We start from the raw sequence: 16505 nt of genomic DNA on the forward strand, positions 1-16505 counted from the left end.
GTTGTAAAGGCTGGCACTGAGGTAACAGTTGTTGGTTCTGTGGGAGTGGTTGTAACGGCTGGCACTGAGGTAACAGTTGTTGGTTCTGTTGGAGTGGTTGTTATGGCTGGCACTGAGGTAACAATTGTTGGTTCTGTTGGAGTGGTTGTTATGGCTGGCACTGAGGTAACAGGAGCTGGTAGGCCAGGGCAGGTGTAGCTGTTGTCAGCATCCATCGCTCTGGAGGTAAATTGGACGAAGCCTGGCTTGTCAGTTTGGATAAAGGAGTTGATCCAAGACTGGTAACGGGACACTCTGGAGTAAACCCCAGGCAGATTGGGACGAGCACAGCCAAAACCAAAGCTAACAACTCCAGATTGGACCCAGACAGAGCCCTTTTTGTTGACCATTGGACCTCCTGAGTCACCCTGAGAAGCAAAAGTATTTATATCAAACTTTCAGCCAATTCCCATGACATTCATTAAAGTACAAACAAGTAAGTAAAATAAAGTTGTACTGTGGTACTGTATTGGCCATCTGCTACTGGCTGTTGATGTCAGATTGACAGATAGTGACATCACCACACCAGGCAAAACCAGATGACCAGTTTAATATCCTGCTTTTCACCTCTGGGTCTCAGACTTCACACAGATTTGAGTTTGGGTTTGGTTACATTTTAACAATTACCAAAACAAGTAAAACATTTCACACCTGGCATGAGTCCTTGCCTCCAGCCAACACACCAGCACAGATCATGTTGTTTGTTATTGTACCCACTCCATTAAGACAGTTACACTGTCTATTCCCCAGAACTGAAACCTCTACTTCTTGTAATGTTTTGGGTGACGGCAAAGGTACTGAGGGACAGAGAAAGAAAGGCATTAGTAAAACCTATGAACAAACAGTTTTTCCAATGAATCAAGCGATATGTTTCCCAAGAAATGTTCAAACATTTTCATAAAATAAAAAAATATCAACATTTTCCTTCAGAAATAGAGAAAATAGAAGATCTACAAGCATCAAATTGCAACGCGCTGTGACTTGTGAGCTTGCAGATACTGGATAGGCTATAGTCATTATTCGCCATGTGATGTGGTATACTGTATAGTGCTAAATGGTTAAAAAATAAAGCCTAATAAAAAAACACAATGCTTCTCACCTCCTTCCCCGATGTCGCCCCAGCCAGTAACCCAGCTATCAGTACCATTATTGAACACACTGTCACTGGCTGCCAGACACACAGGTCTGATGTAGTCGGTGAAAGTGACTGGTTTAGAGAGCTTCAGAAGAGCAATGTCATTGTCACTGTTGCCTTTAGTGTAGTTTGGATGTAAAATAATTTGGGCAACATCTCTGGATACTTCATTTGGGTTCTTGCCCACCAGATTCTGTCGACCCAAGAAAATCTTCCAGCTGAATGTACTTGCACTACATAAATAAAAAGAAGAAAAAGAGAGAAAAAAGACAAGGAAATTAGTCCTCCCCATGTTAGAAATGACATATTATAAATATCCTTGTCCAAAGAAATTGAAAAAAGGATGCCTATTGAAAAGGAAACAGCATGTAAAGATAAACACACCTAGGTGCAAACCCTGTCCACACCAACACCTCTTTTTCTAACTCCGTTACTGACATATGACAGAGTATGTTATTCTGACATTGATAATGACCTTACTTTTGTTATTTTTACATACATTTTGATGAAGATCCATCCATGACCTTTAATCTATTCAATCCAAAATGTAATTTATTATTTGGGGCAGCTTACTGATCAAGATTCAAGAAAGTCTCTCCATGTGTTCTCAAGTTCTTTTGTAAAATGTATTACATAATTTGACAGCCGTTTGTCATCACTAACAGCAAAGGATTACATCAATTGATTTAATTTTCCACACAGAATCAAGCAAATCAAACCTAATCTTTCCGCGAATATGCAGATACGGTCATCAACCCAGGGTGCGCCCGAATTTGGACCAGGTAGTGATTCGAGCACAGAAGTGCAATGTTACCTGTTCAAATCCGACAGTATTACATGTCCTTCCCCCTCTTTACCATTAATTTCCTGTCTCTCTACTATCTATCTGTCATTCAAAATAAAGCAACCAATAAACTGCAAATGAAATCACAGCGTAGTACCGGATCATCTGAAGAACTGAATCATTAAGGGAGATGATCATTTCTTTTTTTTTCAGTTTCTTTCTTACTTACTTTCCTTTCTTCACTCCTGAGTCCTGAGCTGTTATGTTATGTACTTTATCATGATAGAAACAAACCTGTAGAAGCAGTGAGCAGCGGACATCACCCATTCCTTGTTAATGAGGGATCCGCCACAGATATGTCCTCCGAACCTTTGCAGACTAGCCTGCCACGGCCAACTTCCTGCTGGAGCATCCTGACCCCCGACAATTTTGTTTACAATAGTTGTGACTCCACAGGCTAGATGAGAGATAAAGACTTGATTATCATCAAATCATATCATACATTGAAATTTCAAGTAATTACTGATAGCCCAAATCTACAGTACACAGCAAAATCTACAGTGTTAAGCTATAACTCTGAGCATCTAACCTTGGAAGTCAGATCCATTAAACTCAAGAGTTAAATGAACACTCCAAATTTTACTTGTGTAGTACTGAGTGGCTCTAAAATCCACTTATCAAAACACAAACCTTCCGTGCTTGGAATAACTATAGGTGGTGGCTTGGTTGTGGTTATGGTTATGGTTGTGGTTATGGTAGGCACAGTGGTAGAAATGGTTGGCTGGCCTGAACAACTGTAGTTGCTGTCACTGTCAGCATCTATCCCACTGGAGGTAAACTGAACGAAGCCTGGCTTGTCATTTTCTATGAGGGAGTTGATCCATGACTCATAACGGGACACTCGGGAGTAAACCCCAGTCAGATTGTGACGGGCACAGTCCAATCCAAAACTAACAACTCCAGACTGGACCCAGACAGAGCCCTGTTTGTTGACCATTGGACCTCCCGAATCACCCTAAAGACACATAATAATGGAACATACACAAGTCAAAATGAGCAAAACTAAATATTCTAGGCCAGAAGACCAGTATTATTGGATAACTTTGTACCTGACAAGCATCTTTGCCTCCTGCCAGAACACCAGCACAGATCATGTTGTTTGTGATTGTGCCAACTCCAATGAGACAGTCACACTGTCCGTTACCCAGAACTGGGACCTCCACTTCCTGTAGTGGCTGAGGAGGCGGAAGGGACACTGAGGAATATGGTGAATGAGATTTAATGTGCGTATTTAATCATTAATTGTGTGTGTGTGTGTGTGTGTGTGTGTGTGTGTGTGTGTGTGTGTGTGTGTGTGTGTGTGGGTGTGGGTGTGTGTGTGTGTGTGTGTATTCTTACATACATCTGTAATAACAACAATCCTACTATAAATGTGCATAATCTGTGTCCGTGTAATTGTAAAAAAAAAAAAAAAAAAAGTGCTCCTCGGAGCACAGGTCTCCGCCAGGTCAGGTAGGTTATTGTGGTCTCCTGGTGGCGCTATAAAAGGCCAATGTGAAAAGGGTCTCATTTCTTCTTAGGCCTTTCATGGCAATCGGACGCTGCATTGATGATTTGAGGCATTTTGTTCCAAAAATGTGTTTTGCTAAATTAGACCTGCTGGTGGCGCTATAACAGGCCAATGTGAAAAGGGTGGCATTGTGGCACATGGGAATGTGCATGTGAAATTTCACGGAAATTACAAACTGCGAGGCATTTTGTTCAAAACGGACCAATCCTGCAAACTTTGGAAGCCAACCTTAGGCAATGAGGATGGAATATGGGAAATCGGACAGATCCATGTTGATCTCATGACTATAGAGACTGTGTACCAATTTGCATGACATTTGGATAAAATCTGTAGGAGTAATATCCAAAAATGGGTTTTGCACAAATCGGCCTCCTGGTGGCGCTATAACAGGCCCATGTGAAAAACTTGGGGCAGAGGTTCTGAATTGGCATCCACGGAGTGTGTGTGCACAGTTTCGCAGCGACCGGGCCAACAGTGCCAGAGATTAGCTGCTCACAGACGGACAGGACACACGGACACACGGACGGACGGACGGACGGACGGACGGACGGACGGACCGACAGGGGGTAAAACATACTCTGCCTTTCGGCCTGGCGGAGACAAAAAGGAAAAAGGCTATTTTTGAAAATGTTGAATAGTGGCTAAATTGATGCTACAGAAAAATGGGTCATTAAATAGTAAATGGGGGAGTAAAGAACAATACAACCAAAACTCACCTCTCTCCTGGATTCTACCCCAGCCAGTGACCCAGCTATCAGTTCCATTGTTGAACACACTGCCACTGGCTGCCAGACAGACAGGTCTGATGTAGTCAGTGAAACTGACTGGTGAGGAGAGTTTTAGCAGAGCAATATCGTTGTCAAAGGTTTGTCTGTCATAGTTTGGATGTAGAACAATCTTCGAAACTTTTCTGAAAACTTCGTTTGGATTGTTTCCTTCCTGGAACTGTCGACCAAAGAAAACCCTCCAACCAGTAGTGCTTGTGCTAGAGAAAGATTAATATATTTAGAAATTGTCTGCTCTCTTTTCTATAACATGATATTGACAAATATCATGTTATATCATGATCTATACAAACAGTGTGCACTGTGCAGTCACTCACCTGGAGAAACAATGGGCAGCAGAGATCACCCACTCCCTGTTGATGAGGGAGCCACCACAAACATGGCCTCCAAAAAGATGAAGACTGGCCTGCCATGGCCAACTTCCAGCTTCAGCATCCTCCCCTCCAACTATTCTGTTGTCGAGTTGAGCCGTGCCACATACTAAAACATGTGAAATTAAAATGTTTAAATGTTACCTGTATTGACCAGATACATCATTACAATTACACCATGGCCATGGAGAACACATGATTCTGATTGCCGGATAATTCATAGCGGCCTCATCACCATTCTAAGTAAATATGCATAATAATAGTTTTACTGTATTAATGGTTATTTATGCTAACATTAGCAATGGCCCCACAATATGAATAAATACTATTTATATTTGAATTGCTGGTAAGTGGCCATTGGATAAGTGGGGGCAAAAACATCTGCATCATGCATAATATTTCAATGACACAACTTATAGACAAGGCAAACCCTATATCCTTTATTAAAACTGGCTTAAGGGAGGACCGGCAGGCGGACAGACCACGAGGTTACGATCATGTCACCATGACTCAGCCATAACCGTATGGAGTTTCCAATGCAACTACGCCCAAATGTGGATTGTGTTGTCTAACCTCAATTTGTCATCATGGCATCAGGCGCAAGGGCAAGGGACAAGGACTCAGATATAGAGATCTCCATATATGGGCATATCAGTCGGATCGGCGGTGTGACGTAGGTGTGAGGGCCAATAGCGGCCCGAACTCTAGCTTGATAAAAGGGTGTACCAAACTTTTCTAATTTGATTCTTATGTGATTTTACCTGAAAAATCCATTTGTACCATATCATTTTTTTATCGTGCATACAGTATTTAATGAGATGATTTGCATATTTGAATGAATTAGCAGACATAACAGTTTGTATTTTGGTGGTTTTGTGTAAGTGAATGAATATTTCATCTCACTCAGGTGTAGGACATTTGCAGTGTAACCATTGGGCATGTTTATTATGGTTAATTAGCATACATTATGCATACAGTATATAATGACTCAAAGCAAACACATGGTCTTTTTCTGTTCAATATTATTCCAAGTACTTTAAAATATATATATATATATATATATATTCCTGTACTGATCACTGATCACTACAGAGGCAGTAAATATCACAATAGAATTATACGTATACATAATATCCATGTACAAATATTATTATGGCCATAACAATGATTTATTCATATAATTTATTATGACTTGCAATATTTTTGTTAACCAATGGTCACTATTCTTGTAGAATCAATTTCTGCTCGGGACAGTTTTTGTATTGTGCAAATGTAATTCGATTATTTGAATATTTTAACAAATTCAATTAGAAAAGAAAATGATCATATAATAAATGTATGTCAATGTCAATAATTTGTCTTTGGGCAGTAATTTGGGCACCAGAAATTGAAATCGTTATCAGAAATAACATTTTTATATAAAATGAGGATTTTAGATCGCATATTGCAGATACATTATGCAAATAGGGTAAATATTTTGGTTTATTGTTCAAGAACATCATAGCAATGTAAATCTTTTTTTCCCATTAAAGTGGTACACATGTAACTTTTTTTAAATGAATAAAATGTAATTTTGTCCAATCTGTAAAAGTATGTTAATACAATATAACTTATAAAATTGGGGTGATTGTATTTGATCTCCCTGCTCTTCTATTGAGACATTTAGATTGTGCCAAAGGTCATGGAGTTCAAGGAGTCATGTCTCACTTAGACACAGAATCTGACATGAATTTTTACCTGACGGTCAAGATTCAATTTATCCCCTGAGCAAGTAGGTAGAAGAGGAAAGTTAGTGCATTGGACAGGAGAGTGTCTTCCCAGCATGCCTTGGGGCATACACATTTGCCTGTTTATTATTATTGTTTTGTGTGACTAATTTGTAGCCTACTATGACTGTACGACGGACAGCTCCAACGTCATCATTACGCAGATGACACAACGATGATGTCCCTGATCGAAAACAACGACGAGACAGCCTACAGAGACGAGGTTGGAACATTGACACAGTGGTGTGCATTATGCGGGTTGTGCGGGACTGACTGTAGTGTCAGCTCTTTACATGAGCTGACACTTAAGGACAGGCATTCCTTGGAGATGAGGCATGGCACACCGCCTTTCATCAGGTTAAGAAGGAGCTAACTGGAACCTTGGTCCTGGCATATTCTGACCTGAATATGCCGTTCACTATGGCAACAGATGGCAGTGATTGGGGCCTGAACATAGAAAGAGTGGTCACATTCTACAGCTGATCCCTGAACCATGCCAAGAGGAAGTTTAGGAACTATTGCATGATGTGACGAGAGCTGTGAAGTATATAAGACCTAAGCTGGAGTGGTCTACAGTGGCATCTTTGGATAACCTTTATATGTTACCATCACTTATAATACTTCTACAATACATTATGATATTTGACAGCTTGTAAGAGCCTAAATGTCTCCACTAGGCCTAATAGCTATTGTTTTGGTACAGCCTATCTTGTTATGGTTCAGTTTGTCCTTCAGGCAGCTACAGTATAATTTAAGTGAATCATTCCATACCGTGTACAGACTCCAACCAAAACAGAGAGAGGAGGGAAGGCCAAGCCTTACCTTAATTTGCAGCGCTGCGGACTCCTTCTCTGTTTGTTGGAGGATCTGCCACCGGGTTAGGAATCCTGTTCGTGACGCCAAGAACTGTCGTGGAATTCTGGATCAATCAGCAATCGATGAGGCACAATAGGAGTCGAGACAATATTCTAGGTGGTGGTTATGCTTTATGTACATGATATCATGGTCAGAAGTGCATTAACACTCATGTCAGTGGTACGATAGTTCTGCCACTAGCACAGGGCAGAGATCATAGCTATACTGTAGCTGCCTGAAGGACAAACTGAACCATAACAAGATAGGCTGTACCAAAACAATAGCTATTAGGCCTAGTGGAGACATTTAGGCTCTTAGAAGCTGTCAACTATCATAATGTATTGAAGAAGTATTATAAGTGATGGTAACATAATGGTTAGATATAAGCAGCCATATCATTTCTTCCTCAACAGCAAGGTGCAGTACATGCGGTAGGCCATCAGCCTAACTGTAATCAACAGATTGCTGCATCGCTGTTCCAGCAGGTCAAATCTATTTAGGGTCTTCTTTCTGACAAATATAGCTCACAGGAATATTTGAAGAGGTCTAACCTACAACCATACGTCTTTAAACAATGTTGTGACATGTAAGCATTGTTATACCACACCAGAGGGCAATCTAGCAGCAGCAATTTATTCTACACACAGACACTTATATACAGGTTAAACATAGTAGTAACACAAATGTCTTTGACATGTTTGTTCTGGTGAATCTATTTTGATAATTCTTAGTTTTATGGAAAGTGCAGCATTATGTTCTGTCCCCTTTACTCGCCAAGCACTCTCATTCCTGTCCAATGCACACCCTGGGACCTTACAATATTTAGGCTAATTTAGTAAAAACATTTGCTTTGCTATGATGAGAATATCTCATGCCTTAACAATTAGCTTAAAGTAAATTTGCATAATTTATCTGCAATATCTTAATTAAAATCGTCATTATTTATTATAGCATTATTGTATAGATAATCTACAAGAAGAATCACTTCAAGTTCAACTGAGAAAAGTTTGGTAGTGACCATTGGTTAACAGCAATAACATCATGATAAATAATATACAGAAATCATGTTTATGGCTCTATTAGCTTATTGCATTGACAAATAACATTGTGTTGTGATGTTTATTGCCTCTGTATTGATCAGTTGCACAGGAATACAAATATTTGTTTAAAAAAAAGTACTTGGAATAATATTGAACAGAAAAGTTTGCTTTGAGTCATTACATAATTATGCTTAATGTAGGCTAATTAACCATAATAAACATGCCCAATGGATACAATGCAAATGTCCTTCCACTTCAGTGAGATAAAATATTCATTCACTTACCACAAAACCACTCAGCCCCCTCATGTGTACCAAAAATAAAGTCTTCGCAGGGGAGCTATAGTGTCTGAACTTTCTTTTTTGTTTTCTTCATATCACAAAACCACCAAAATACAAGTTGGATGTATTTGTTATTAGCCTATTCAAATTTTCAAATTGTGTCATTAAATATGCATGATAGAAAAATGTATATGGCAGAAAAATCACAAAGGTTTGGTATACACTTTTATCAATTTTTTATAGGGTTTGCCCTGTCAATCATTGTTGATTATTCTTTAAATAATGTATAATACATTAAAATTAAAACCGCAATCACAGGTTGTCTAGTAGTCAAGTGTCATTGTACATTTAAAAAATGCTACATACTGCTTCGACTGCAACACCAAACTAAAGCAAACCTAAAAAGTATTTTTTTTTAAAATATTTTTTATTCTATCTGCTCTGATTATTTTTCATGCCTTTTTGTTTTCCTTTTATTTCTATTTTGTATCTTGTGACTGTGCCCTACAACTGTCCTGGGGATTGAGGGTGGGGGAGGGTGGGATAGGGGAATGTGGTATATATACATTTTGTCTGTCCTTTTTGTGATATCATATATGAAGAAGATGTTATGTACAGTATACTCGCCCCTGGGCTTTGACTGGGGGTCTACAGTATAGTCTAGCATTGCTGTGTGTTAATCATGTTTATTAAATTAGATTGTTAAATAAAATGTCCTTTGGGAAGTCATCTGGAATGGAATTTACATTACAAACACTTAAACAAAAATCCTTATAATGATATAAACACATTGTATTAGTCATGCCTTTTATTTCATCCTTTCTCAATTACTGTAACATCTTATATTCTGCACTTTAACTGGAACTAAGGACACTTGGGGATGTTGTTTGGTCAAATGGCTAAAGTACTTGAATTCAACTACAATTCAACAATTCTCATGATTATATTATGAACACAACACATTGATAATATAATTGTGGGAATGAAAATTAAACAATGTAATTACTGACCCTCTGCACTCAAGGCTGGTATTTCAGGTGCTTGGGTTGTCGTGACACATTCTGTAGGACATACAGGTGGTTCTGAGGTTTTGGTTGTAATGGCTGGTACTGGGGTAACAAGAGCTCGTAGGCCAGGGCAGGTGATGCTGTTGTCAGCATCTATCCCACTGGAGGTAAACTGGACGAAGCCTGGCTTGTCAGTTTGGATGAAGGAGTTGATCCAAGACTGGTAACGGGACACTCTAGAGTAAACCCCAGGCAGATTTGGACGAGCACAGCCAAAACCAAAACTAACAATTCCAGACTGAAGCCAGACGGAGCCCTGCTTGTTCACCATTGGACCTCCTGAGTCGCCCTGAAAAGCAAAAGCAATTATAAAGTCAAATGTCACATTTTTGGCCAATTCTCATAATATTCAAACCCATTGAGACCTGAGGCCGGCCCTTTAAAGTCTGACTTAAGTTTTCTGAAAAATGTATCCTCCTATAATTTGCCAATGCTCTGTAGTGGTAGGTAGGTAGTTAGGTATGTAGGGTGGTGAGGCCAAAATTGTTCTGCCCGGTTCTCCTCAGTGGCTGGAGCAATTGATCTGAATTGCAGACAGCCATTGACCATTACCATGTGCACCTAACAGCGAAGCCCGTTTTTTGATTTCCCCAACTGTCAGCTGTTTATTCGCGTTTTTGTGTAATATAATGTCGCCATGGTTACGGAGCTGCCCAGCTGTGGGATGGCCCTGCGAGCTATGGGACGAACTGCCTCCCGGGTTGCCAGATCATGTGCGCATATCCCCCCACGGATGCGTCGACCGGGTATGGACTAGTATATATAAATATATACATATATATACATATATATACATATATATATTGTTGAATTGTTTATTGGATCTTGTTTAGTCAATACAATTATTAGTTTTTAGCTCCTGCTCATTTGACTACTTTGTCTCATCTGTTTAAGGAAATAGGTAGCTGATATATTGCACTTTTACCTTAGCGCTAGGTATGCTCTTGGTTGCTTGTTATTGCAGAAAATGCACTTATAACCTCTGGTGATTAGTAGCTTTCGTTCCCTACCTTTGTTGATTGCACTTATTGTAAGTCGCTTTGGATAAAAGCGTCTGCTAAATGACTGTAATGTAATGTAATGTAATATATATATATATATATATATATATATATATATATATATATATATATATATATATATATATATATATATATATATATATATATATATATATAAATAAGTGACATAGAGGTGTTCTCGGCTTAAAAGGTGTTCCAGGTCTAAAATATCAAGGTACTGAACTGGCCATCTGCTACTGGCTGGTGCTGATGGCACCAGTTGGTGTCAATATAAGTATATCATCACTACACAAGCAAAACCAGATGATCAGTTTAATGTCTTGCTTTTCACCATTGGGGGCCAGCGTTGACAAATATTTGGGTTTGGCTACATTTGAACAATTACCAAAACAAGTATATAAAAAAAATCACACCTGGCATGAGTCCTTGCCTCCAACCAAAACACCAGCACAGATCATGTTGTTTGTTATTGTACCCACTCCATTGAGACAGTTACACTGTCTATTCCCCAGAACTGGGACCTCTACTTCTTGCAATGTTTGGGGGAACGGCAAAGGTTCTGGGGGACAGAGAAAGAAAGACGATAGTCAAACTTAGCGCCGCACTGGTTTTCCAATTAATAAAGCGATTTGTATCTAAAACAATGTTTCCCAAACGTACAAGCAAAACTCACCTCCCTCCTGGATTGCACCAAAGCCAGTGACCCAGCTATCAGTACCACTGTTGAACACACTGTCACTGGCTGCCAGACAGACAGGTCTGATGTAGTCAGTGAAACTGACTGGTGAGGACAGTCTGAGTAAAGCAATATCATTGTCACTGCTGGCACTGTCATAGTCTGGATGTAAAATGATTTGTGCTACTGTGCTGGACACTTCGTTTGGATTACTGCCCTCTAGGCTCTGTTGCCCCAGTGAAATCTGCCAACCAGCAGTGCTTGTGCTGGAGAAAAACGGGTGAAAAACATGTATAAAGCTTATGTATAATTTTATGTTATTGTAAGAGAAAGATTTATTAGCAATAATATAAAAGAAACCAGTGCTTATAAAGCTATTGGAATTGTGGCACATTTTGATGTTCTCAGTACAAACCTAGAAAAGCAGTGAGCAGCAGACATCACCCACTCCCTGTTGATGAGGGAACCACCACAAACATGGAAACCAAACCTCTGAAGACTGGCCTGCCACGGCCAACTTCCTACTGGAGCATCCTCACCTCCAACTATCCTGTTGTTGAATGGAGTGATTCCACACACTAGACAAGAATCAATATTGATGGAAGTCAGACTTTTGCAGAGTACTATAACGATTTACAAAAAGGAAAAAACATATTTTCTGTTCTTGAGAAGAGAATTGTATTACTCCATTCCTACCTTCTGCACTTGTTAAAACGGCAGGCGGTGGTTCTGTGGTAGTGGTTGTAATGGCTGGCACTGGGGTAACAGGAGCTGGTAGGCCAGGGCAGGTGAAGCTGTTGTCAGCATCTATCCCACTGGAGGTAAACTGGACGAAGCCTGGCTTGTCAGTTTCGATGAGTGAGTTGATCCATGACTCATAACGGGACACTCTGGAGTAAACCCCAGGCAGATTGGCACGTGCACAGCCAAAACCAAAACTAACAATTCCAGACTGAACCCACATGGAGCCCTGTTTGTTGACCATTGGTCCTCCTGAGTCACCCTGAGAAGCAAAGGTTTTTACAGTATATGTCAAACTTTCTATCAATTCTTGTCCTTTTTGTTCAAGTATAACCAAACCCAATCTGCTTGAAGTCTGACACTTATTGTGAAAATCTGGGCACTGACCTGGCCATCTCGTATTGGCTGGTGTTGGTGCCAGGAGATGTAAGTACAGTATAACAAATAGTGATGTAACCTGGCACCAGTCAGTAGCTGATTGCAAGTTCATAGTTCAATACATTGCTTTGCTTTTAACCACTGAATGTGAGGCTTCACAAAGATTTGGGTTTGGGGTTTGGTTACATTTTAACAATGACCAAAACAAGTAAAATATCATACCTGACATGAGTCCTTGCCTCCAGCCAACACACCAGCACAGATCATGTTGTTTGTGATTATACCCACTCCATTGAGACAGTTACACTGTCTATTACCTAGAACTGGGACCTCTACTTCTTGTAATGTTTGGGGGAATGGCAAAGGTTCTGAGGGACATAGAAAGAAAGTCATTGGTCAAACATAGCAACAAAAGGTTTTTCTCAGTTAATCAAGTGATGTGTTTCTAAAACAATCTTTCCCAATGATACAAGCAAAACTCACCTCCCTCCTGGATTGTACCCCAGCCAGTGACCCAGCTATCAGTACCACTGTTGAACACACTGTCACTGGCTGCCAGACAGACAGGTCTGATGTAGTCAGTAAAACTGACTGGTGAGGACAGTCTGAGTAAAGCAATATCATTTTCACTGCTGTCACTGTCATAGTCTGGATGTAAAATGATTTGTGCTACTGTCCTGGACACTTCGTTTGGATTATTGCCCTCTAGGTTCTGTCGCCCCAGTGAAATCTGCCAACCAGAGGTGCTTGTGCTGGAGAAAAAAGGTTGAGAAATATGTATAAATCTTATGTACTGTATATAATAATGTTATTGTGAGAGAAAGAAATATTAGCAATAATATAAAAGAAGATTATAAGAAACCAGTGCATGTAATTATATTGAAATGATGACACCTTTTGATATTGTCAGTACAAACCTGGAAAAGCAGTGAGCTGCAGACATTACCCACTCCCTGTTGATGAGGGAACCACCACAAATATGTCGGCCAAACCTCTGAAGACTGGCCTGCCACGGCCAACTTCCTACTGGAGCATCCTCACCTCCAACTATCCTGTTGTTGAATGGAGTGATTCCACACACTAGACAGGAATCAATATTGATTGAATTAAGACTATTGCAGAGTAATATAAAGATTTACAAAAATAAAATAAAAAAGTGTCTGTACTTCTGAAGAGAATTTTATTACTCCATATACCTTCTGCACTTGGTAAAACTACAGGCGGTGGTTCTGTGGTAGTGGTCGTGGTAGTGGTTGTGGTTGTGGTAGTGGTTGTAATGGCTGGCACTGGGGTAACAGGAGCTGGTAGGCCAGGGCAGGTGTAGCTGTTGTCAGCATCTATCCCACTGGACGTAAACTGGACGAAGCCTGGCTTGTCATTTTCGATGAGGGAGTTGATCCATGACTGATAACGGGACACTCTGGAGTAAACCCCAGGCAGATTGGCACGTGCACAGCCAAAACCAAAACTAACAATTCCAGACTGAACCCACATGGAGCCCTGTTTGTTGACCATTGGCCCTCCAGAGTCACCCTGAGAAGCAAAAGTAATTATGTCAAACCTTCTATCAATTTTCGTGAAATGTGTTCAAGTGTAACCAAACCCAATCTGCTTGAAGTCTGACACTTATTGTGAAAATCAGGGCACTGACCTGGCCATCTCGTATTGGCTGGTGTTGGTGTCAGGACATGTAAGTACAGTATAACAAATAGTGATGTCTCCTGGCACCAGCTAGTAGCTCATAAGTTCAATACCCTGATTTTCACCACTGGGTGTCAGGCTTCACAAATATTTGGGTTTGGTTACATTTTAACATTTACCCAAACTAGTAAAATATCACACCTGGCATGAGTCCTTGCCTCCAGCCAAAACACCAGCACATATCATGTTGTTTGTGATTGTACCCACTCCATTGAGACAGTTACACTGTCTATTCCCCAGAACTGGGACCTCTACTTCTTGTAATGTTTCGGGGAATGGCAAAGGTACTGAGGAACAGAGAAAGAAAGACATTGGTCAAACATAGCAACACAATGTTTTCCCAATTAATCAAGTGATATTTTTCTAAAACAATCTTTCCCAATCATACAAGCACAACTCACCTCCCTCCTGGATTGTACCCCAGCCAGTGACCCAGCTATCAGTACCACTGTTGAACACACTGTCACTGGCTGCCAGACAGACAGGTCTGATGTAGTCAGTGAAACTGACTGGTGAGGACAGTCTGAGTACAGCAATATCATTGTCACTGCTGGCACTGTCATAGTCTGGATGTATAATGATTTGTGCTACTGTCCTGGACACTTCATTTGGATTACTGCCCTCTAGGTTCTGTCGCCCCAGTGAAATCTGCCAACCAGAGGTGCTTGTACTGGAGAAAAACGGGTGAGAAACATGAATAAATCTCGTGTATAATTATGTTATTGTGAGAGAAAGAAAAATTAGCAATAATATAAAAGAAACCAGTGCATGTAAAACTATTGAAATGGTGACACCTTTTGATGTTCTCAGTACAAACCTGAAAAAGCAGTGAGCTGCAGACATCACCCACTCCCTGTTGATGAGGGAACCACCACAAATATGTTGGCCAAACCTCTGAAGACTGGCCTGCCACGGCCAACTTCCTACTGGAGCATCCTCACCTCCAACTATCCTGTTGTTGAATGGAGTGATTCCACACACTAGACAAGAATCAATATTGATGGAAGTCAAACTATTGCAGAGCACTATAAAGATCGAGAAAAGATTTACCGTAAGTCCTTCTGACAAGACTTGTATTACTCCATAGTCCATACCTACCTTCTGCACTTGGTAAAACTACAGCTGGTGGTTCTGTGGTAGTGGTTGTAATGGCTGGCACTGGGGTAACAGGAGCTGGTAGGCCAGGGCAGGTGTAACTGTTGTCAGCATCTATCCCACTGGGGGTAAACTGGACGAAGCCTGGCTTGTCAGTTTCGATGAGGGAGTCAATCCATGACTCATAACGGGACACTCTGGAGTAAACCCCAGGCAGATTGGGACGAGCACAGCCAAAACCAAAACTAACAATTCCAGACTGAACCCAGATGGAGCCCTGTTGGTTGACCATTGGTCCTCCTGAGTCGCCCTGAGAAAGTATTTACATGTCAAACTTTCTATCAATTCTCGTCAACTTTGTTCAAGTATAACCAAACCCAATCTGCTTTAAGTCTGAAACTTTTATTGTGAAACTTAGGGCACTGACCTGGCCATCTCTATTGGCTGGTGTTTGTGCCAGGAGATAAGTATAACAAATAGTGATGTCACCTGGCACCAGTCAGTAGCTGATTGCAAGTTAAATACCCTGCTTTTAACCATTGAATGTCAGGCTTCACACAGATTTGGATTTGGTTACATTTTAACAATTACCAAAAGTAGTCAAATATCATACCTGACATGAGTCCTTGCCTCCAGCCAACACACCAGCACAGATCATGTTGTTTGTGATTGTACCCACTCCATTGAGACAGTTACACTGTCTATTCCCCAGAACTGGGACCTCTACTTCTTGTAATGCTTTGGGGAACGGCAAAGGTACTGAGGGGCAGAGAAACAAAGACATTAACCTAGCAACACACTGTATTTCCCTTTAATCAAAAGATATGTTTCCAAAATCATCACCCAAATACAAGCCAAACTCACCTCCCTCCTGGATTCTGCCCCAGCCAGTGACCCAGCTATCAGTACCACTGTTGAATGCACTGTCACTTGCTGCCAGACAGACAGGTCTGATGTAATCGGTGAAACGGACTGGTGAGGACAGTCTGAGTAAAGCAATATCATTGTCACTGCTGGCACTGTCATAGTCTGGATGTAAAATGATTTGTGCTATTCTCCTGGACACTTCGTTTGGATTTCTGCCTCTTAGGTTCTGTCGCCCCAGTGAAATCCGCCAACGACGGGTGCTTGTGCTGGAGAAATAAGGGTGAGAAACATGAATAAATCTCGTGTATAATTATGTTATTGTGACAGAAAGA

General features: G+C 40.6%; 1 protein-coding gene across 1 annotated transcript in view; it reads right to left on the minus strand.

Annotated features, from left to right (window-relative positions):
• Positions 1-16505, minus strand: part of LOC311060143 (uncharacterized protein) — a gene marked incomplete at its 5' end in the record, with an annotated part of 47834 nt that overhangs the window by 24579 nt on the left and 6750 nt on the right. Inside the window, 19 exons of the mRNA XM_084078272.1 lie at positions 114-407; positions 691-836; positions 1139-1407; positions 4631-4793; positions 9637-9982; positions 11129-11274; positions 11389-11657; positions 11807-11969; positions 12088-12394; positions 12733-12878; positions 12994-13262; positions 13428-13590; positions 13707-14043; positions 14353-14498; positions 14613-14881; positions 15029-15191; positions 15310-15616; positions 15920-16065; positions 16171-16439. Of these exons, the coding sequence (XP_083934398.1) occupies positions 114-407; positions 691-836; positions 1139-1407; positions 4631-4793; positions 9637-9982; positions 11129-11274; positions 11389-11657; positions 11807-11969; positions 12088-12394; positions 12733-12878; positions 12994-13262; positions 13428-13590; positions 13707-14043; positions 14353-14498; positions 14613-14881; positions 15029-15191; positions 15310-15616; positions 15920-16065; positions 16171-16439 (4318 nt within the window). The remainder of the gene's footprint in view (positions 1-113; positions 408-690; positions 837-1138; positions 1408-4630; positions 4794-9636; positions 9983-11128; positions 11275-11388; positions 11658-11806; positions 11970-12087; positions 12395-12732; positions 12879-12993; positions 13263-13427; positions 13591-13706; positions 14044-14352; positions 14499-14612; positions 14882-15028; positions 15192-15309; positions 15617-15919; positions 16066-16170; positions 16440-16505) is intronic.

This window comes from Gymnoscopelus microlampas (assembly GCF_963454915.1).
Source record: "Gymnoscopelus microlampas genome assembly, chromosome: 14".
In the NCBI taxonomy this organism is placed as follows: Eukaryota; Metazoa; Chordata; class Actinopteri; order Myctophiformes; family Myctophidae; genus Gymnoscopelus; species Gymnoscopelus microlampas.